Source organism: Chrysemys picta, chromosome 10 (assembly GCF_011386835.1).
Source record: "Chrysemys picta bellii isolate R12L10 chromosome 10, ASM1138683v2, whole genome shotgun sequence".
NCBI lineage: Eukaryota > Metazoa > Chordata > Testudines > Emydidae > Chrysemys > Chrysemys picta.
The window spans coordinates 26310568-26333114 of record NC_088800.1 but is presented as its reverse complement, the minus strand read 5'-3'; the positions used below and the strand labels follow the sequence as shown (position 1 = coordinate 26333114).

At 36.2% G+C, this 22547-nt stretch overlaps 1 protein-coding gene across 21 annotated transcripts in view; it reads right to left on the bottom strand.

The window, feature by feature from the left end:
• Positions 1-22547, bottom strand: part of TCF12 (transcription factor 12) — a 304994-nt gene that overhangs the window by 33214 nt on the left and 249233 nt on the right. For 18 of the 21 annotated variants that reach the window (XM_042853875.2, XM_042853876.2, XM_042853881.2 and 15 more), the window contains 4 exons: positions 5274-5379; positions 4005-4144; positions 3557-3701; positions 1435-1499 (listed from right to left, as the gene is read on the bottom strand). In XM_042853875.2, coding sequence (XP_042709809.1) covers positions 1435-1499; positions 3557-3701; positions 4005-4144; positions 5274-5379 — 456 coding nt within the window. Of the gene's footprint in view, positions 1-1434; positions 1500-3556; positions 3702-4004; positions 4145-5273; positions 5380-16132; positions 16739-22547 lie in introns of those variants that run through there. The other 3 variants (XM_042853885.2, XM_042853884.2, XM_042853877.2) reach the window with 3 other exon arrangements.

The following is a 22547-nucleotide window of genomic DNA, read 5'->3' as shown; positions in this document are numbered from 1 at the left end:
TAGGAGAACTGTACAACAATGAACAGCACAATGCTTGTAAGCACTGCTATGTCCAAGAAGCTTTTCCTTCAGATTGATCAGAGCCAAAAATGGCCCCAATTCTTTACTAGATGGACAGTTCATGCAGCCAAACACTGGACTGCCCTCTGCACTCTTGAATCATTAACTAAGTACCTGATCCGCAGAAACAACAGGGACAATATTTTTCTCCCCAAAGCCAGTCAGATTTAGAGAAATCTGCTGCCTGACATGGACATCAGTGAAGTCCATCTGACATTATCAGAGCTGGTCATCCTTTAACATATGACCATCAGAGGAAAGCAAGACTAACAGCATCAGCATGAGTGTGCATATCTGCGTGCAGTGGGCTGAGGTGGGGAAAACAAAAAGCAGCCCAGAGATAGTCTTTTTGCCGCTGGAAAGGAGTCAGTTTTATCTCTTGAATCAGGATTAGGCTTCCAGAGTGCTAAGCAACAGAAGTTTGCAGAGCTTTCCCAGCCACCACCCATAGATTTGGAATTTCTGCTATACAGAACATTAAGTCAGACACTCAATATAAACAATGGTTTCAAAATTTGTTCTGTACTGCGGACTGTTCTATTAAAAATAATGGCTCCTTTAATACTATTAACACACACCGTTTTATTGCATTGTAAAAGTATTAATTATTATTATTATTATCTACAAAAGTTTAAATAATTTTTAATAGATTAGGGACTTGCAATGTTTCAATTTATTATTTCATTTTTTGCAATTGCATCTTCCAGTGACTGAAACTAACTTCATAAATGGCTTGCACTGATTATGCCTTTCAGATATGCAATACAAATCCCCCTTTTTAAAATGCTCCATACATTGAAATTGGATGGTTTATAACAGAGCACACATCACTTGACATTTTATTTATTAAGTCTAAAAGGTTGTTTCTCCCACAGTACTTTCAAATCCCAATGTTATATGGCCACTAAGCATGCACTTTAAACCTTGTGCCTAATTTTGCCCTCAGATAAATTTCATTGACTTAAATGGAAGTTGTATGTAAATAACACAGAAAAGAATTTGCTTTATGATTAGGCTAAACAGCCAGTGTTTGTAAATTTTTCTTTGTGTACACAACTTTCCAATCCCTGCTAATCTGTGATATCCTGATCTTCCGCAAAATAGGCAAATGCCTAGCAAAAAATCTGATGGGAACCTCCCACAAATAAAAGCAATAATTTCCATTTGCCTTGACATGGACATAATGTACACAAATGTATCATGGAGTGTTAAGTTAACACTTTAGGTTACTGTGTTTTGGACATATTTAACGGCTAACTGTAGGTATGCATAAGTAAGAAAAAGATAACTATGAATAAGGGAAACCACGATCAACATTTTAAACAAGATGTGGTTTAAATTAATCTGAAAACTGTGTCAATAATCATTACTTACAGATGCCAGTGCCTTTCCAAGTGCATCACCCGTCTGTGAGCTTCCAGTCCCATTTCCTCTGTTTCCTGTAATGGGAAAATAAACACAATGCTTATTTTAAGGCCAAAGAACCAAGTTTCTTTTATTAATCTAAATTTTAGCAAATGCAGTTGAACACACTATCATTGTTTTAATGGGACACTGTCAGGAAGTCACGATTAACCTCATGTCAGTGGAACATGTTTTCATTATATTAAAACAATGAGTGAACACAGTCTTGTGTTTAGATTTTGGTAATCTCATTTCCCTGCACCATTTGCAGCCCAAATACAACAGCATTGTTCCAGTACGAGGATGAGAAAGTGAAACTAGTCAGGGACAAGAGTGAAACAGATTTGCCTAGTTTCATTAACCAGGCTGAAGGAAATGCAAAAGGAAAACAGACTGTGAAAAATATTTTTTAATTAATTTTAATAATATAAAGTAACAATAAAGGGTTGCAAATTGAATTGCTTCTGTAGGCAGGCCAAGCTCATGGGACACTCAGCGGCTCTTTGCATTCCTCCATTCCCTCCCACAAGCTCCCCGTGTCTCACCCTTCCAAACCCTCTATTTCAAGGACTCCCTGCCACCCCATCCTGCATGCTACGGACTCTGTCTCCCCATTTCCACCTGTGCCACATGCCAAAGGCTCTGTGTGCCTCCTCATTCCAAAGGCCATCAAGTTGAACATAAGGCTTCAAAGCTCAACCAATTAGAGACACAGGTAAGGAATTTTTTATTTCAAAATATGAATTTTAACCTGAATATGTCCCTTTAAGAATACAGATAAATTCTGTGCACATCAAATTCTGCCAGCAAATATTGCACTTTCATACAAAGCTGTGCAAAATGTTCACCATGGAATCCAAATCATGCATCGATCACCTAATTTTATGTTTTATAACTAACTAGGATATGCCCCCAAATCAGGGCAAATATAACCAACCAGACTAAGTTTCACTTACACCAAGACTGAAAGTAAAGCTGTGTGTGAACCCATACCAAATTGAAAAGGCACTCATGCAATCTTGAGAATGGAAACCACTGAGTTTCCGTGTTTGTATTAATAAGTGATTTTATGAGATACATCATAATTATTCACAAATGTCTATGAAAAGAGAAAAAATGAGTCCACATTTGTACTCTCCAGATATGCAGTGAAGGGATTAAAGAAAGTTGTTAACCTGTCACTGACCTTTTTACTTTGGGACTGGCCAGTGATCTGAGGTCAAACTTGAGGGGAGGGGCAGGGCCGGCTCTGGCTTTTTTGCCGCCCCAGGCGGGGGGGTGGGGAAGGGCGGCGAGCCCCGGCGGGGGCTCCGCTCTCCCCCCGGCAGCCGGGGGGGAGGGCGGCCGGAGCCCTGGGAGGAGGGTGGTAAGCCCCGGCTGGGGCTCCGCTCTCCCCCCGGCTGCCGGGGGGAGGGCGCCGGGGGGGAGGGCGGCGGGGGGAGGGCGCCGGGGGGGAGGGCAGCCAGAGCGCCGGGGGGAGCCCGGCCGTGGCCCCGCTCTCCCCAGGGGCCGGAGCGCCGCGCCGCCCCCCTCCAGGTGCCGCCCCAAGCACAAGCTTGGTGGGCTGGTGCCTGGAGCCGGCCCTAGGGAGGGGGCACATAATACACTATGAAAATTTTTGTAGCAGATCCACTCCAAAGACAAAATGCCTTGAGCCACCACAACACTCCATTAAAACAGCGATGGTATCTATATCACAAAACAGGAGCTGTCTACATGCTGTTTATGCACTGATTTCACAAAGCCTGTGGGACCACTGGCCATTTATTAAATGGGTGCAATTCCCTAGTAGGGGCACAATTTAAGTGTGTCTGAAATCAGTTCAGTTTAAGGCTATTACAAACCAACTTAAACTAAACTGATTTAATACAATCAAACCAGTTTGAGGGTCCACACTGGGGGGATGGGGTGGTTGCACTGATTTAACTAAATTGGTTTAAAAAATATCCCCCCTTTAGTTAACCGGGCACAAATTTGTGTGCAGACCAGGCCTACCTCTTAGTATCTTACAGAACTAAAAAACAACAGAAAAGGAACCTTTATTGGCTAAATAACTTCAAAGAATTCTTTTTTAATCCTAAGAGAATCTTACCCAGTATATTATCTGATCCATTGATGGGTGGAGTATGTGAGGCAGCGACATAAGGTGAACTACTGGCACTGCTGCGATGGAAGCTAGACATTGGAGGAAGACTGGCATTTATATCTGTAGGCGAGACTGCATGTGCGGGATAGCTCTAGAAAGAAGCAAAACAAATAAGAGCCAATTAAGCAGAATCTTTAAATACATTTATATACCTTGTTAAGACACCTTTATCTAAGAAAGGGACTTTGTCCATCAGCCAAACAACCCATTACATTACCAAAAATCATTTAAAAATTATACACAAACAAGAGGCAACAAAATCAATATGCCACAATTATGAATTCTGACAATCTAATTTTGAATTGACACTACTAGAAGATCAGACGGGAAATGAAACAGATCAGTCTCCAGAAATATATTTACATATGCAATTGCATTAGCCTATATAACTTACCAAGCGGTCATGTGTGTGTAGACTGCCATAACTGCTGGACTGTGACATGTGAGAAGAGGAGCTTCCCAGCATTCCACCATAACCAGGCTGGCTCATCCCATTGGATGAATTCCAAAGATCAGAAGAGTTGTGGGTCCCATCTATGTTTTTTTAACAAAAGAAAAGAAAGAGATCTCTCTAATACAAGAAGTGTACTGAGTTCTCCTTTCCTTTACATTATTTAAAAAAATACATAATTCACCAACTCAATTAGCCTAATATCAGTACTGAAATAGGGGATAGCTAATACGGTGTCTCCCATTCTCCTGCCACCACACTGTGTTGCTATATTTAAAAAAAATGAGGCTTTATAGCTGAAATACAATCCAGCCACAGCTGAGAAAATACCAAGTACTCTGCTAATTACAAAGACCTTCAGTAAGGCCAGATTTATATCAAGAGGGATGATAAAAATTCCAGACTGCAAAAAAACTTGATGCTTGGCTAAATAATGCTCACCATAAATATACAGTGGAAAAGATTTCTCAATCCATAATAGGCAATTTATATTTGCTAAAACATTCTAATACTATAAAATAAATAAGGTTCCATAATAGCAGACTTAAATAACTGATAATTACTACATTATATAAGCCTCAAACCAAAGTGTGTCAGCACTGTTTTTCCTCAGCAATAAAGACTGCAATGACATTGTACACTTTAGTACTCAAAGATGATGTTTACGGTATATTTCAAAACCTCATCTAACCAAAGTAAAAGCTAGTTATGTGACATGAAGTTGAGGAAACGTGGTCTCAATCTCATGAATTCTGGTCCCTGTTTTTGTGCAATTCAAAGTCATCTGTATTTTTGGCACGGTGGAGACATAAGCATTCACTGAGAACCCAGATTATTAACAGATATTGTACAGCCAAACTCCAGAATGACCAAGAAGCCCTCACCTCATTTTCTGCTATCATTCTGGTGTGTTGTTCTGAAGGCCCTACAAATCAGAGAATGGGGAATTCTGTCCATCTGGCCTGCTGGATAATCCCCTTAAATTACAGTCAGCAATTAATGTCACAAAGAAACCTTTAAATCAAAGGATAGCTCCCTTCAGCTAACAGTTTGTAGAAGTATACAAAATTCCATGCTACGACCCACCACAATACATTCCCTGGAAATGTATTTATTATATTATTTGATGCAACACTGGGTTAGCCTCACATTTCCACCTAAAGAACAAATTACAAACATTCCTGTATTTAGAGTTACCGGTACTTTACTTACCTTGCATAAAGAAAGTGCTAGCAAACATACTGCTTGGTGGTTTAGGAGATGGGTAAGTTGGAGATTCTCTATTGAAATCATCAGAGCTTGGGGATGGTGCGTATACCTAAAAATTGAAAAGCAACAAAAAGCATGTATGTAATATTTGGCTGTCACACATAAGAAACAGCATGCTAGTACAGAGATCTAAATTAAAGGGAACAGTGCAGCAAGCCCCAATATTTAATTCATTTGTTGACATTATTTTGTTTTTATCAAGTTGCCAAAGTACTACTGTGATCTTAACACCACGCTTTCTGGTGTGCCAATTCAACCAGGTGGCCTGATAAAAGCTTAAGTGCTGATTCTGCTTACAAAGCACATATCTCACACAGAAACCAAACAGTGGTCCCAAAATAAGCTTCGATTTTAAAATAACTCTATTCTTGTTTACATATTTAACAAGTTGGAATCCCAACAACTCAGGTAAAACATTCATATCCAGTGAAACTGTTGGGAGTTTATTGCACTGCATAATCCAATCAGAAACCTGTCTGCTTTTTTAGAGTTACCGGTGGTAGGAGGTGGGGGGGGGGATGAGGGGGGGAGAGAAGTAATGCAAATCTATATCATTTTGAGTGATCTAAAAACTTCAACATCAAATAACCTTTTAAGTCTGGCACAGCTTTTAAAAATCTTGTTTTGATTTGGCAGTGGAGTACCAATTTCTTCTGGTAAGCCCTTGCTTCAGATAAGCTCAGTATGAACATTGCATTGGTAAATAAACAAACTTTCTCATCAAATTGAAAACTATACAGGGGACAAAATAAACCTAACAATCAAATGATTCTAATTACAGCAACTATAAATCAGCAGTGAAATAAATCAGAGAGTATTCAGGTATGGTATGTATAAACAAAATCAATATAGACAATTCATCAATGACTCATAGTATAATGCAGGTTGTGCCAAGGCAGGCAATATCTTTATAATGATAATTTTTCTAAATATTCCAATATGAATGATTTATATTGTTATTATTAATAGTAGTAGTACTGTAGTATCTAGAAGGCTCCAGTCATGGACCAGGAACTGAGGCATAGTGAAAAAACAAAATAAAAAATGTCCTCTTAAAATTATTTTTAGTTGATGAAAAACTGTAGTGCAGACACATGAATGTAGTAAATGGCTACTAAGTACACAGAAATATAACACTTGAGCTAAAATATTTTTGCCACATAATATGTTAAAATAAAAAAGGTTATTTTTTAAAAAAATTCTCAATTTTCTTCTCCCCTTCCCCCCAAAATAAACTAATTGATGTATAGGTTTCAAATGTATTAATTTTAAAAGTCTAAACTTAATAAGTGCATAAGAGATATGCCAAAATTGTAAGGTGCATATTTTTGTGTGTGCATGCATACACCTACGCACACATACATACAATTAGGTCACTCCCCTACCACTGTAACAGGCTGGGTACCCCTCAAGAGAAGACAGACAGACTAAAATGGGCCTATGACTACCACCAACGTCTAGGAAACCTCTATTCTAGTATGCAAGGGTGAATGTTCTGATATGGGAATTTGGGAAGTTAAGTGGGTCACATCTTGTATTTATTTGCATATAAAAACCCAGAATGCTTTTCCAGCCTTCTGTTGTCAGATCAAATGGTTCGGCATGTGTTTGGATAGAGTTGTTGTATGCAATGTGACTGATTCACCATTCCTTTACACAAGTTTGACACCGATGTAACTCCAGTGCAATCAGCTAAACTATACCAGTGTATAAAACTCTGGTATGGAAGTACAGAAGCCACCCTAGGCATCCTCTCTATCAAGAACTTGATCTTGAAGCACGGAAGATAGGGAGGGAGGAATATAGTGGAAACACTTCACAACTTTTAGCATCGCTCTCTGTTTTTTGCATTTATATTTTGCAATCAAACTCAAGATGACATTTTTGTTTGTATGTTTTTTTGTTATTTTGTCAACAAAGTTAGTGTTTCCAAGAGCTTTTGTTCAAATTGATGGCTACTTTTTTTGGGTTACTTCCAAATGTTGAATTCCTGGAAATAAAGAATTTTTTACAATGGAAAGTGCTGACCAAATCTGAGCTACAGCATGACAACATGTTACATACTCTTAACACAGTTTATATATATTTATGGTATATAATAAATATATATACGTATATATACACACACTTCACACATACTCACACAAAAGTGACAAGACTGTCAATTTTTAAATGCTCACCATCATAAGGCTACAAACATATTAGGCAAAACTAGGTGTAATTTACAAGTTGTCTGTTGTGCAAAATAATGCAGCATATGCTATAGCTGATGGATAATCTATCACTGTCACAGGACAGCAGAGGAAACAAAGCTCAATGACATGCAGCACTGACACAGAGATGTGCACTGATTAATGTGAAAAAATCCACCATGACATATTGTACATATTTTCAACTTTGCCAGAGTAATGCTATCAACAAGAGTTGTAATGTGGGCTACAGACTGAAATTTCAATCACTTCTAATAATTTTGACATTTTATAAAACTGTCTAAACAAGCAAGCACCTCAGAAGGAAATTAAGCTGAAAAAATTCAGCTCCAACAAATGCATCATTTATGTTACACATGTACAGGACATTAGCATAATAAAAATGTTCTGAAATATTCCAATGTCAAAGAGGCCCTTTCAAATAGCTACATGAAAGTTCTAGCACAGGCACATAAGTTTATATAGTTTCTATTTGTTTTTGGTATCCTAACTATAGCTTGCAAAAACATAGCTGCAATGTTATGAAGCTGCACTTGTGCCAGTCTAGATTTTTCAGATCAAAGGGCTCTGGCGGCAAAACACAACTGATGTGGTCTCAAAGACTTCATTAACTCCAGATGTGGGGAAATAGTCAGCCAATTCCACAAAAAGAGCAAGTCTCTTTTAGTTACAATCAGACCTACCCACAAATTAAAACCAGGCGTCTTATGTCATCTGATCACCTGCAGATGAATGCCAGTTTTTTTTTTCTGGTTAATGACCTAATCATAAGTTTTACTCTGTGTTATTACGAACAGAATTTAAAAGTAGAGGGGAAAAAAAAGATTATTGAGATTAGACTACATCTACAAGAAGCAAAATGCAAACTTTTAATTAAAAGTTGACAATAAAGGAAACGTATTTAAATACCCTTTCAAGTTAGGAAAAGATGCATTAGATCATGTAGCTCAAACCTTTTAAACACATTTAATGCTTAGGGCCCTTATCCAGCCTATGTGGCTCTTGGCCCATAACAGCTCTGCAAGCCTCTCATCACACAGTGATGGAATTTACTCCCTAGTTCGAAGGTGTTCTCTTTTGCAGCAGCTGTGTAATGAGGTTTTAAGTATGACCTGGCTGCCCAATATTGTCTCTTTGGGCTATCAAGTGATGGGAATGACATCTGGGAGGAACCAAAATAGTTCTTTCCTGGCTGACATTCTTAGGGAGCCAGGGAATAGTGCTAAAAGACCATCCAGCCCAAAAAATCTGCTTGGCAGACAACTCTGTCAAGCAGGTAGAAGAAAATCCATCCTGCTAAAGGTTTCCCCAAATTCCCCTAAGCACATGGCAATCTGAAGTGATTGAATCGGAGGCAGGAGCAGGAGAGAACTTCAAAGAAAGCACCCATATTAAACTAATGAGGGGTGGGAGAGCTCTTCCAAAACACCCACTCCAGAATCAATTTTTAAATGGTCCACATAGTAGAGGTCTTGCCTCTCTCGACGCTGTACGCAGACTTTACACTTCAATCCTAGGGTTGTAATAATTCCTGCAGGCTGTGTGGCCTGAGCAGGAAGGAAGCGGGACAAGGGAGTTGCAGAGCACAGGTCAAGAGCTCCACTTCCCTCTCCTTCCCCCACCCTGAGCTGTTCCACATTTCTCCAGTCTAAATGCTTGAGTGATTCTGGGTTGGTTTTTTTTAAGCTCTCTTCAGTTTGTTGATGTTGTCCCTCAATAGGGTGTACTGCAGGGCTGCCCAGAGGATTCAGGGGGCCTGGGGCAAAGCAATTTTGAGGGCCCCATCCATAAAAAAAAGTTGCAATACCATAGAATACTATATTCTCGTGGGGCCCCTGTGGGGCCTGGGCAAATTGCCCCACTTGCCCTCCCCCCCTCCCCGGGCAGCCCTGGTGTACTGCTGTAGAGCCAGCCTGCTTGGCCTTTCAGAGCTTGGTTAGCTCAGAACAGGATGGACTGTTCCTACTGAGTCAGGTTTAAGCAGCATATCTGCTTTCAAATGTGCAGTTATTCTTAACATATTAAATTGATACTATTATAAAAATCATTTAAAAAGTGTATTAAATCTACAAAGTATCAGGCGATTATATGCCATGTCCTTCGATTTACTAATTTAAAAATTTCCAAATATAAAGGCATTACTTTATCTTAAAAGGTCTGAGTTACTGATTTTGTTTTGTTACTAAAATTAGATCTTCACTCCATAAACATCAATTAAAGCACCAAAAATACCTCATTTGCATGCTTTTCAACTAATTTCCTTCCTATTAACGGGTTTGGTATTTTTATATGTTCATGATTCATACTAAATGTAGATGTAAACAGAAGCAGTGAAGCAAAATATCAAAACCTATTTTAAAGATGCCTCCACTAAATCAGGACCAAATCTCCCAACATGCATGCTGTATGTGAAATTATAAATTATATTATTCATTTAAACCTTGCTATTCAGAAAGTTTCATAGGTTATAAAAACTGACATTTATCAAACTGTTACATACAAATTTCTTTTCTAGGGCAGTAAAAATGGATACCCACATCTACACCTTATGAACTTCACTAACTGACCTTTCCAAATTTCATCAGCACCAGTCATGTATTATATAACTATGCACTGATGAATGATCCGGGGACGTGGCAGACTTTCACAATATATTATTTGTATGTACAGTGGCAAAGGCTTCTGCTGCTGAAAAGGTATTGTGATAAATGGAAACTTATTTTAGTGCTCAGCTCCTTCAGAAACATAGTGAACATAAAAACTGAGGGAATGATGATTGGCAATTATAGTTATTCCATCCTGTATTTATAAGAAGATACAAGTACTCACACTGGCAACAAAATATATTATGTATTGTCAAATTTTAATGAACACAAAAAAACCCAATATTTAAGCACAACGAAAGCTAGGCAATGCAAGGTTCAAGTTAACTCTGTACTAAACACTATTTTCTGCCAAGGTCTTCAGACACCAGGTATGACATCTCAAACTGATCTGAGACTCCCTCAATACTTAAGCACAATGGGAAAAAAAAGAGAAAAGAATGTCAGTCTAAACTATTAACCTGACGGTAATTTTTAATGATAGCATAAATCTATAGAAAAATACTACAGCTGTGGGAAGATATGGCTCCTTCAGTGCCATTAAAGTCCATCTTGTAAATAAATGTTTATGCAGTTTTTAAGCTCATGTCATAAATGCCTATTTGTGGAGTTCTGAAAAAGTGGAATTATTGATACACCTCTACCTCGATATAATGCGACCTGATATAACACGAATTTGGATATAACACGGTAAAGCAGTGCTCCGGGGGGGAGGGGCTGCGCACTCCGGTGGATCAAAGCAAGTTCAATATAACACGGTTTCACCTATAACGTGGTAAGATTTTTTGGCTCCCGAGGACAGCGTTATATCAAGGTAGAGGTGTACCATAATGGTGCATTACGCAAACCCGTCTTACTTCCTTACTTAACATGAGGTGTTAAGAAATGCAGTATCACGTCAAGGATGTAGACAAATTTAAGCACTAGACTAACTTGCTAAAAATCCTGATTGAATATCTGAGGTGGAGGGGGGAGCAGAAGTAAATACACAACATATTTGAAGATTCCTTTTGCAATAATTTTCTAAACAAGTTGCTTTCTCCTCCACTTCCTAAAAAAAATCAGACCACATTTTTGACTAATGATATGTACAATTTAGTGCATAAAAATGACAGTGTTTTAATTAAAGGAATTCAAAGGAAGACGGAAACTGAACACTTTAATCAACCCATTTCCAGTACTTGTTTGTCAAATTTCAGAACACCTTTATGGCTATGATATAAATTCCTACATAATATTAATACTGACCACATTAAACTAGAGGAGTACTGATACATTTTCTTTTGCTTTTAAGTTCACTTCTCTTATCTCACTGGTGATCTCAGTTTCTACAACTCATAGGCATAGACTAATGTGTTTCTACAGGCTGTCTTCAACACAAGTGTGTTTATCAAAGCAAATACACTGAACAAATGAGTGTATGTCACTGTTTGGTGCCCACAATTTTGAGAAATATAGATCCATCCAATATAACACCTGATCCCCTCCCTAGCTGCTTTCATTTGCCCATAGAAATGGACATAACCTTCACACTGAAGCATCAATAAAGCATGTTGTAGACAACACACCCTCCTAGCAGGGGACTGCTCCTCAATAGATTGGCAGTTCTGCCCACTGGAGTTGAGCAGATAAAACTCTCCTGGGCTATCACATTGCGACCCATAATACCTCTTTGGAGGGGGAAAAAAAAAATAAAGTTGACCAATGCTACAAGCTCACTTTATTCAATGCCCACAGCAGTCTACCCCCTAGAGATTTCCTGCATGATCCTATGTTTGTGCTGACTTACAAATGTTAGCTTTGACCTTGTCTGAGCTGCTATGGGCAGCATATGGTATAGGGTAGATTTAATTGTACTTTTCTCTCTGTGTGCTAACTGGTCCAATACTAATAAAACCCGAATCAAAATCCCTCTGGAAAGCAGAAAACATTTACATTAACAACACTTGGTTGGTATAAACTTTGCATACCGAATATGTCTACATTTATATAAAAACAGACTTTACTTGTTATTCCTTTTAGAAGGTACCTTAGGAAAATAAAATTGGATTGATATATTTCATCTGAGGTAATCTGCAAAATTTTAACACTTCTAGTGATATGTGCTATTTTGATATTCTAATTCAATGTGCTATGAAATAACATTAACAAGCAAACCCTCTCCACCACCCCCTGCCACGTATTTCTAGATAATATTTTATACACCTCTCAGAAAAATGGAAAAAATAACTTTACTCAGGAACTAGTTCATCTCACTCAGGAATTAGTTATAATTTTCCACTGAAAATGTGGAAAACATGAATGATCTTCAGGAACATACATTATAATTTATGTATGTTCTTTCCTTCTTTGTTTATCACCATTGTAACAACTTGCTATAGCAGAAGCTGAAGCACCTTCATAACAAATCCCTCTTTATGAAATTTTACTTAGTAACTAAACATAACCACATGGGACTGAGGTACCAAATTCATTCATACTGTGAACAGTACCTGGAGTATAACATGCTACTAAATTATGTCATCATATTGAATAGTGGCGTTAAAAGCTGCACAAAATATACTTGAAAATTAAGCAAAATGTAGCAAAAATGTTTCTTCAAGTGATTTGATATTGTTTGATAAGCAGTAATATTGGCATATTATTCTCTATTCTGTCTAGTTTTTAACTAGTTCTCACTCACTGCTTATTTGACTATATAATAGAGTGAAAAGAAAAAAAAATTCATATAAATAACATCCTACATGTTTTTAATTTTCAGGTGTCATTGCTGAAAAAACTGAACATTTATTTGTTTTATCTCAATGGAAACACAAACAAAAACTATATTTTTAGACCTCTATTGGTTCCCTTTTCTACTTTACAGGGCATGAACAAAGAAGCACCAACAAAATAGGTTCCCTTAAAAAAGAAAAAAAAGGAAAAAAAGGGTAGAAAGCAACTACCTGTTGCCATTAAAAAAGCCTGTCAGTACATGACATTAATTTTGCCTCAAACATCTGATTTTTAACTTTCAAAGGATACTAAGTTAGCAGAAATGAAAGGAGAGATGGAACTTGATAGACAAAATGGCTTAATATTTAATCGCGCTTTTTCACAATTTGAAAGAACACTCTTTCTGACTTAATTCAACCTTCCTTCCTCCCAGCCCCCAATGTATAGTTGGATGTTCTTCCCCGACACTAAGAAAATAATTTCTGGATATCAACAGGTGAAAAAAAAAAGAAAAATACATGCAGTTTTCTAGTTTAGTATAAATAGCTAATGCAGTCCTCCAACACGGAGAATATGCTTTTAATTTAGGGGACACACTACTCAAAATATTTCTTGTTTCATATTATATAATCCACATATTAGTAGTGTTTTATTGCTTCGTAGAGGATTTATGCTAAAATTCTAATTTTCCCTACATACTTCTCTTCTGTAATATACGTTAAATTACCAAATTAATCTCTTCACACAGCACGAAAAATCACATTTATTATGTCAACTTTTACTCTACTTCCATGTAAATGTATCTCAAACCTCTTATGTTCACCCACTCTGTATTACCTAGCAGTATTTGGAAGCATCTTTTTCAGTTTAATCTTATTTTGCCTAAGTATTATTTACTTTGCTAACTCTTTCCCCACTTTAAAGTTAAAAATATCTTTCAAAAATATAATTTACAGATGAAAGTTTAATACTGGTTTCTGCATGCCATTTTCCACTTGCATTTTTTGCATACAAATCAGCATTTCATACAGTTTAGTAGATAGCAGGCAATATGCTGATATCTAAAGTCAAAATCACTATTCAAATAAAATCTCAAAACATGAGCCAGATGCCATTATCTGCTAAGTGATCAAATGATACAAATTAAAGTAGTAGCACTTCAATATGAACTGTGATCTTGCAGTCTTCTCTAAATGTGGAGAAGTTCATACACAATTCTGAAGATCAAATTAAAATATCTCTCTCTTCCTTTGAAGGTTAAAAGCATTAATGGAAAGCAAAATATGAAGGGGAAAAACACCCAAACCAACACACACATACGCACTCTGCTCACATATATTTGAATGAAATAGTAATTACATTCTTTATTCTAATTTATAGAATTATTTGGGGAAATAAAATACTGAAAGCTGGTAATAAGTTTAAAAAAAAATTACAACCAAAACTTAAGGCAACATGATATAGGATTGTCATATGATTTGCCATCTATTTACTAACTCTTCAAGAACATAAAGATCACCTCTGACCTATAACAGGCACATGCTATCAATTGTCAGGCCATGCTCCCCTACAGCACCAGCACTTCCCTCTACTATAAGCCTGGAAATGCTTAATAAGATCAAAGCTTTTTTTCCTGCTACAGAACAAAGAGAAATGTTGTAATAAGGCGATCTGTGCTCAAGAAAGAATAAAAATCAGAACTCCATTCAAATCACACTCCTCTTGCTTCAGGGGTATTGTATAGTTAATTTTACTTAAGTCTAATATATATCTCCACATAAAACTTCAAAAAGACTGTTTTAACTTAGGAGCAGACATGAAAGAAAAATCATTTCACATTTGAAAGACAGCTGGCATTGATACGAAAGGAAATGAAACAGAGATCATGCAGTTTCACTTATTTCCCCACTCTCTCCCCAATATCTTTTCTCTCATCCAAGAAGCTCATACACCTAGTTTTTAATGAGTTTAAAGATCGTTAGTTTGATCATCATTAATCAGAAAACCTTGGCAAAAAGTTTACTACTAAATAAAGACAAAACTCATGTAAGCTTATGGGACAAGAAAAACAAATGAAACTGATCTATGTTACTGATCTATATATATATTCCTTTTAAGACCAGGGGCAAGCCAAAATCATATACAAGTAATATGAACATAAAAATGTTTAAACAAAATGATTGTGCATACACTGTATAAAAGACCCCATAACACATAAACCAGATTTATGTTTTGTATTCTGCCATACAATGATATTTTAAAATTTTAAATATCAATTATGAAATAAAAGCATATCATTTAATACATAGCAAATTAAAATAGAGGCATTCAAAGATTCAGTTTTAATTTTTCAAAAGCTGGTGAATGTCCATTTTATTTTGTAATCTGCAATAGTTCCAGTAACATTTTTTCATTTTACTTAAAATGATTTTGGAAAAATCAAATCTTGAACAAGAGCTTAATGCTTGCTTACAATTTGAGATGTACTACTTGATTCAAATGCCACCATTCTCGGCAGCATGGCACAGAATGACCAGAATCCAAAACTATGAAGCCGGTCACTAAAACAGAAGTCTATCGAGTATAAGCAAAAATGTAATGTTTTGTAATCTTTTGGAAGAAAATGGATTAAAACCCCCTCTACCTCACTATTAGGTACAACGTCTACTGAAAATGTTTTAGTGTAAATAGTGATTAAAGTTTGTGAATCAGACTAACTTTCCTGTATAGGGTCAAAATGCTAGTTTGATTGGAAGCAGATGGTATAACAGTAAAGTTAGTCTCTGAACCTCAAACTCCAAACAGGAAACGCAAGCCTTACTGGCTGACTGCTTCCCTAATCATTCCCAGAGATTCATACTTGTTATTTTTATAAATAACCACAAAGGCTTTCATCTTTTCTCCCTGTTGTACAAAGCAGCCAATAAACCTAAACGTCGTTTTTTTGTTTTTTAACTATCAGAATCCCCCACTACCACCACAAACACCATTTGCAAACATGGAGATCACAGATGATCTTTTAAAAAGAAAATACATTAGAAATGTTATGTAGTTCAATGTTAGGTTAATGTTTAAAAAATTACCAACTATGAACTTAACTGTATCTTATCACAGAATGCCAGCCTTACAAGTCTTCTAAAATATGCAAGTGAATTACACCAGCAATCTAAATGTACTTTGTTAGACTAATCTAAAAACACATGGGTTTCAGTAAGTGCCTATTCAGCTATGTCAGCCACTTTGAAACTATATGAACAAAAGAAAGCAGCCTTACCGTTTTCCCATTGTAGTAATACATCAAAGAATTGCTGCCCATTCCAGGTACAGGGTATGCACAATACATACTGATTCTAAAAATTACACAGTCTGCAGTTAAAGTGCACTGCTTCTCTCCAAGACATCCATCCAGCCGATCAAACAGAGTAATTCTTCAGTACTATGTGTACACACATGGATCTACTCAAAAGGAACTTATGCAAAACAGGACTGAACCATCTCATATGGGAAAGAGGGGGTGTGAGAGAGAGACATACACTGTAATCTCTATAAAATTCTATCAATCCCCCGTTTTTAGTCATAATTCCAACCAGCAAAACCCTTGCAAAAACAGTTTATTTACAACAGTTAAGATACACAGGTTTGTAGCTACCAATACACTGGGAAATTATTAGCTTTGTCCATACAAATAAAATACTACAAAGAAATAACAAATGGAAAAATCCTAGTTAATCTTCTGTTTTTTGTTTTAATTCAATTAGAGCACTTGTGGCAGTAGAGTCATAGCTTGATGCACCTCCAGTGACACTACCATCTGGCTCTGTCTAAAGTTGCTTCCAACTTTGACAAACACATCACAGAGCAATCATGAACTGGAAACACTGAATCATATGTAACAAGAAGGACTAGACAGTTAAGCCTTCTACATAATCACTTCCTGGGCCAAAAAGTATTATGTCCCAATTAATTAAGTATCTCTACTAGGCCATGGGTTGTTTCTAACTGGGGGAAACATATATCCTCTTAAACTAGTACTGTATAGCTGCCAAACAAAAGAAAATACAGTATGTCATGTTTAGTTAAATATATTACATATGTTTAAAACAGACAACTAAATAAAGGTAAATATTTTAATATTACAAAATCCAAATTTCATATTCAAATTACATAGCATGAAAAATAGATGAGTAAGTTTGGCCAAATTTTAAACATTTTAGACTATAAAATACATTTTTGTGAAAAAACATTGTTCCCCCTCTCTATACATGTACACACACACAAGGACAAGAGAATTGACAGAAACATACAATTTTAGTGTTAATCTGACAAAAATGTATAGCACGAAATATTGAACATATATCACATATAATCCCTCAATACACACACATTTATAGTCTATTCTTCCCTGAACTGCATCCTCTTGGTGAAGAATATGAAATTCCCTCAGTTTGCTTGATAAATTAAACATATAATATGAAAGCCATTACACAAGGAATGAAATTGCCACTGTTGGGGGCGGGGGATTAATACTAAAAGCAAATCCCCTTTTGTATGTTACTCAGTACGTCAGGAAACTCTATATGTTTGTACATAAATATGTTTATATTCTATAGATGAATACAATTGGCTGTTAAAGAATGCGCAGGATCCAGTGAGCCTCTAAAAAACAAAAACAAAAAAGTCAAAGGACAGAAAAAAATGACAGCAGAAAATCTCTTTCCCACTCTCTTCGACTGTGTCAAATACCAAATCTGTGAGTTTGCCCTGGCTTCCCTTCTGTCCAGAACAGAGAACATACAGCAGACTAAGAAAAGAAGGGGTAACGTTCAATTCAGCCATGTGTAGGGAAAGAAAGCAAGCTGCAAAATTAGGATACCTTTAACAAGCACCTTTGATGATGGGGAAGTCATCTAACCACAGAATGAAATTTAGCAAAGAAAACAGCACAGTAAGCTGAAATACTATGATCATGTGAGACTTCCATTAGGTTTTTGTACAGTGTCCATCACCTTAGTAAATAAGCACTGCAATATCTGTAAGTATACAGAATATATGCAGATTAGACATAGAAGTTTAGTCAGTGACATGCACCAGCAAAACGATATATAAGCATGACAGTTAAACTACTGTGATTATTCCAGTTTTGAATTAGGAGGTTATCCTGAAATGTAAATTAATCGAAAAGCATGTGCATTTTTACTGTTAAGCTTTATATGTTGATCAGATTGTTGCTTTTAATACATATATACACAGAGGGGGGGGGGAGATAGAAAAGTATGCAGCGTTTTAAAAGCTAATGAACCAAATTTCAACCAAACTCTTCACCAATATAAAAGACTAAGCAGCAGCTGCAAAAAAGAACATCACTGTACATCAGACTATTAAAATGCCAAGCCTGCAGAGTGACTTGCAACTTCCTCTTTCCCCCAGGGATCACAAAGCCCCATTTCAGTCCCCAGAGAACTCTGTAAGAAGCTTTGATTTACAATTAACAATGCCATTCCTTAAACCTCCTCACTATGTTTAGGCTTCTATAGACGTGATATGCTAAAAGATCTTTAGATCTCTTAGACATACTGCTTCCCTAAGTATACAGTACTCCAGGATTAAAATGAATTATTTAGAACAATGTATCTTTTTATATTCAGGAAACACACACAAAAAGCTATACAACAAAAGTCCAATTTTATTTTGGAAAAAAGAGGTAGAATAAAAGCATTTTCTTTTTTAATCAAATAGTTCCAGCACATAAGAAACTTTTATAGTGGTCAAAAATGTTTCAGCAGTGGTTAGATTCAGTTCTCCAAAACAAGGATGGACATTAATGTGTATCTTGTAAAATCAACTACTGGGTGTGTGCATGCAATAACTTGATTATTGTTGAAACACTGTGGGGATTAAAAACTCAGTATTTTACTATGTGGCATACATGTTTCATCTTTCTTGCAGCTCATCTTCTAAACTTGCAAACAAAAACAGCAGAAGTTAAAAGTGTGAAGGCAATATTAATTCGTATTGTTTGCTAACTTGAATAACATCTGTTTAAACAAGTAAATTGCTGACGCTCATCAACATACAGGTAAGCTAGTGTCAAAAACAGCACAAAAGAGTAGGTCTCATTCAAAATGCTGCCTCTGGGCAAAGATAGAATAAAGACAAATACTCCCAACAATACCACTCTGACTAAAAGGATTTACCTCTGACAAACCAAAGAAGTAACAATTTCATCAGACTGTGTGGGGAATTCGCTATTTTACTGGAGCAGCACAGGTACACCTATATGCACTGCACTGAAAATTATCACCGTGCTGTATGTTTATAGCACCAAAATACTATTTCCTCAATACATTAGAATCATAGACTCATAGAATATCAGGGTTGGAAGGGACCTCAGGAGGTCATCTAGTCCAATCCCCTGCTCAAAGCAGGACCAATCCCCAGACAGATTTTTGCCCCAGATCCCTAAATGGCCCCCCTCAAGGATTGAACTCACAACCCTGGGTTTAGCAGGCCAATGTTCAAATCACATTGTCACTCAATGTATCATGTTTTGGGATCAAATTATTCTGCTTTCAAGCATATCAGATTGTTATGAGTTTTCTTTAATCTCAGAGTTTACATTGCCCAAAGATGATGACAAACGGACATATTTTATAATTGCAGCAAACACCACTGGATATACCTATAGAAAGCTCAAACTGTAACTACTCCAACCTGGTTCCAACAACCAAAAAAAGTTCTCTTTGTGTATGTCGGGGTTTTATTTTTTATTTCACATTTATTCTGAGCAGCAGCTGCACTGATTTCCCCCCCCCCGTAAGGAAAGCATGTTACGGTGAAATGGATCCTATCTGGATCAACGATATCATAGTGAATACAGTTATTTATTCTATTTCCCCTTGGTGACAAATCAAGGGTTAATCTTATGACTCAGTCTGACAGAACTAGTCAGCTGGAGACAGGGCCAATTTTTTAAACTTGATTTCAGACAGACATGCCGTCAGCAGAGGAGCACTGAATGGACATGCACTTTTGTAGCCTGAACTGTTTCCATTCACGACTCTGCACTGTGTCAAAAACAATAACCTGTGTGTTTCTGTAAGTATATAAAGAGATTATGATCTCTGACGCAGAGTGAAATGCTGACCTAATAATAAACTAAACTACCTGTTTAAGAATGTTCTCAAAAGATTCATTCATTTTCAGTCTGATTTTAATGAGATACTTGCTCTTTAAAGTCCAGCTGTTTTGTCAAATGTAGAATTTAGTCTATTTTCTTATCTTTGTCCAATTCAAAGACACACAACCAAACACACACAGCAAGAATGAATCACCCACCTTTTTAACGAGTTTAAAACTACCACTAAGTTGACATCATACAGATCACTGGCAATTACTCTTTATAATATACCAGAGATAGGCAGAGGATCTCATCTCCACACCACAGAGCATATCCTCTATTCAGAACTGTCCATAAATATGACAAACATCATATCAATGTTTAAAATAAAATGTTGCGTTATATTGCTTGTTTTATTATTTCAAATATTATAAGAACTAAAAACTTTTACATTGAATTGTGTACTCTTCCCCCCCACCAATAAAAGTTATTTGCCCACCATCAAAAACAAATACCAGATAAAATATAATGAGCTTCCTGATGGAGAGTCTGTTTTTCCCAAGGACTTAAACATCAGCTTACAAAGGAAAACCTGAAGTAGGATACCAATAGCTCATTTTTTCTTACTTCTTTGTTACTAGTTGAAAAATGCTCTTCAATATTCATACACAAAATCTTTGTCCCAAGGATTCAGAAACCACTTCTAAGATTCTCAATAAAAAAAAACTCCAAATGTATTTATTTCTAAACAAAACGTTTATGATGATTAACTAGATCAAGCCTGGCGAGATGAATACCTATAAATTATATCGTCAGCAGACAATTAAAACAGATTCAGACTTTAAACTGTCTGAGAATTGCATGTAGCTACTTCTAGTGGAGAAAAATAGAAAAATATGCATTGTCTAGAAGACAGACCTCGACTCATGTAAACATCTAAATATCTAGTAAATTAAAAAATCCTGAAAGCATGCCATCATGTTATTAGGCAAGGGGAAATTATCCATTTATAATCATGTACTGTATAGTGAAAAGATGCAGCAGTTTGCAACTCCACAATAGTGCTTTTTAAAAAAAGAAGAAACAGCCAAGAATAAAAACCATTATAATAAAAACAAAATTGACACAAAAGTCATAACATTAAGTTAATTGGGTCCGATTAATTTACACTAGTATACTTTCAAATCGATGTCAAAGTTAAGTAGTAAAAGTTTTACTGTTTTCCAGTTCAAATGGTTGGGTTTTAACTTTAATATCTGTATTTCTGCAAAGAAAAATATTACCTGATATTAAATAAAAATAAGATTACATATTAAGCCAGTATACAGCATTCCAGAAAATAAACCTTATACCATACACTGATATCAGATTTCCAAACCAATTCCATGATGGCTACATGTGAAAACAGGAAACAATAATATTTTAAAAATAAGAAATTATATAGTCAGAAAAATTGAGTTACAACAGATGGGAATGGCTTTCCTTCTCAAGTACTATACATTGTCAGCATGCGAGTTATTATATATATATATAAATAGAAATAAAGATGCTTCTCATTAGGTGCATTATTCTAAGAGCTAATGAACAGCAGCAACTTCTATCAATTCCTCATATTCAGGTATTGTACAAATATTCCTTATTAGTGATACTTTCTTATGGATTTATATTAAAATATCAAAGCAAGGAACATATTCAATATGCACCATTATTCCCAGCTTTGGAAAGCTTAGAACTGTGCTGAAGATTTTAGATATTTTGTAAAAACAAAAACAAAAAACCCAAGCAGTTTAATAGATAGCTTTGAAATGTCCTCAGGTATAGCTCCCTATGAGAAGCACTTAGTTACACACAATTTCATTTATGACAAAATGTATGTATACATTTGTTTGTTATCCTTGACAAATGAGTAAGGGGTGTTACCAAACAACAGTACTTCCTATTGGGCCAATCACCACTGCACAACATGATAAATAAATGCAGGCACATTATAAAAATCAGATGTGAATTAAATAAGAGATTTAAAAAACCTTCCAAAGTAAATGATTCTACGTTTCTGTTATTGAAAGATATAAAAGATTAAGTTAAGTTACACATCTCTTCATCATGAACTTAGTATGACCAAGCAAATGTATTTGAGAAATTAAAGGGAGATAAGGGGTCCCTCTGCTGGTCCAACTCCAGTATCATTTTGCTTTATTTGTTGCTCAAGTGCAATATGTTTAGCATTTCTCATGTACTCCCCAAAGTGATATATAGTAACATAGCTTCTGATGCAGTTTTAAAATTTTCCAGTAGATGGTTCTATAATCAAAACCCTGCTCCATATGAAAAACAGTATTTTAATCTATTTAATAAATTAGCATCAGAAAAGCTTTAGGAAACTTTATGTCAAAGTGCAGGTAGCTAACTGTACAGAAACATAAGCTAGCTCAGAGGCACGTTTCCCGCCCCCCCCCCCCTTTTTTTTTTTGGTTCTCTGGTTCGCTGTCTGGCAAAATTCTTCAGCAAACGAAGCTGTCTGGATGATCTGTCAAAAGCAAATGACAATCCTTTTGTCATCTATAGTTAGGGA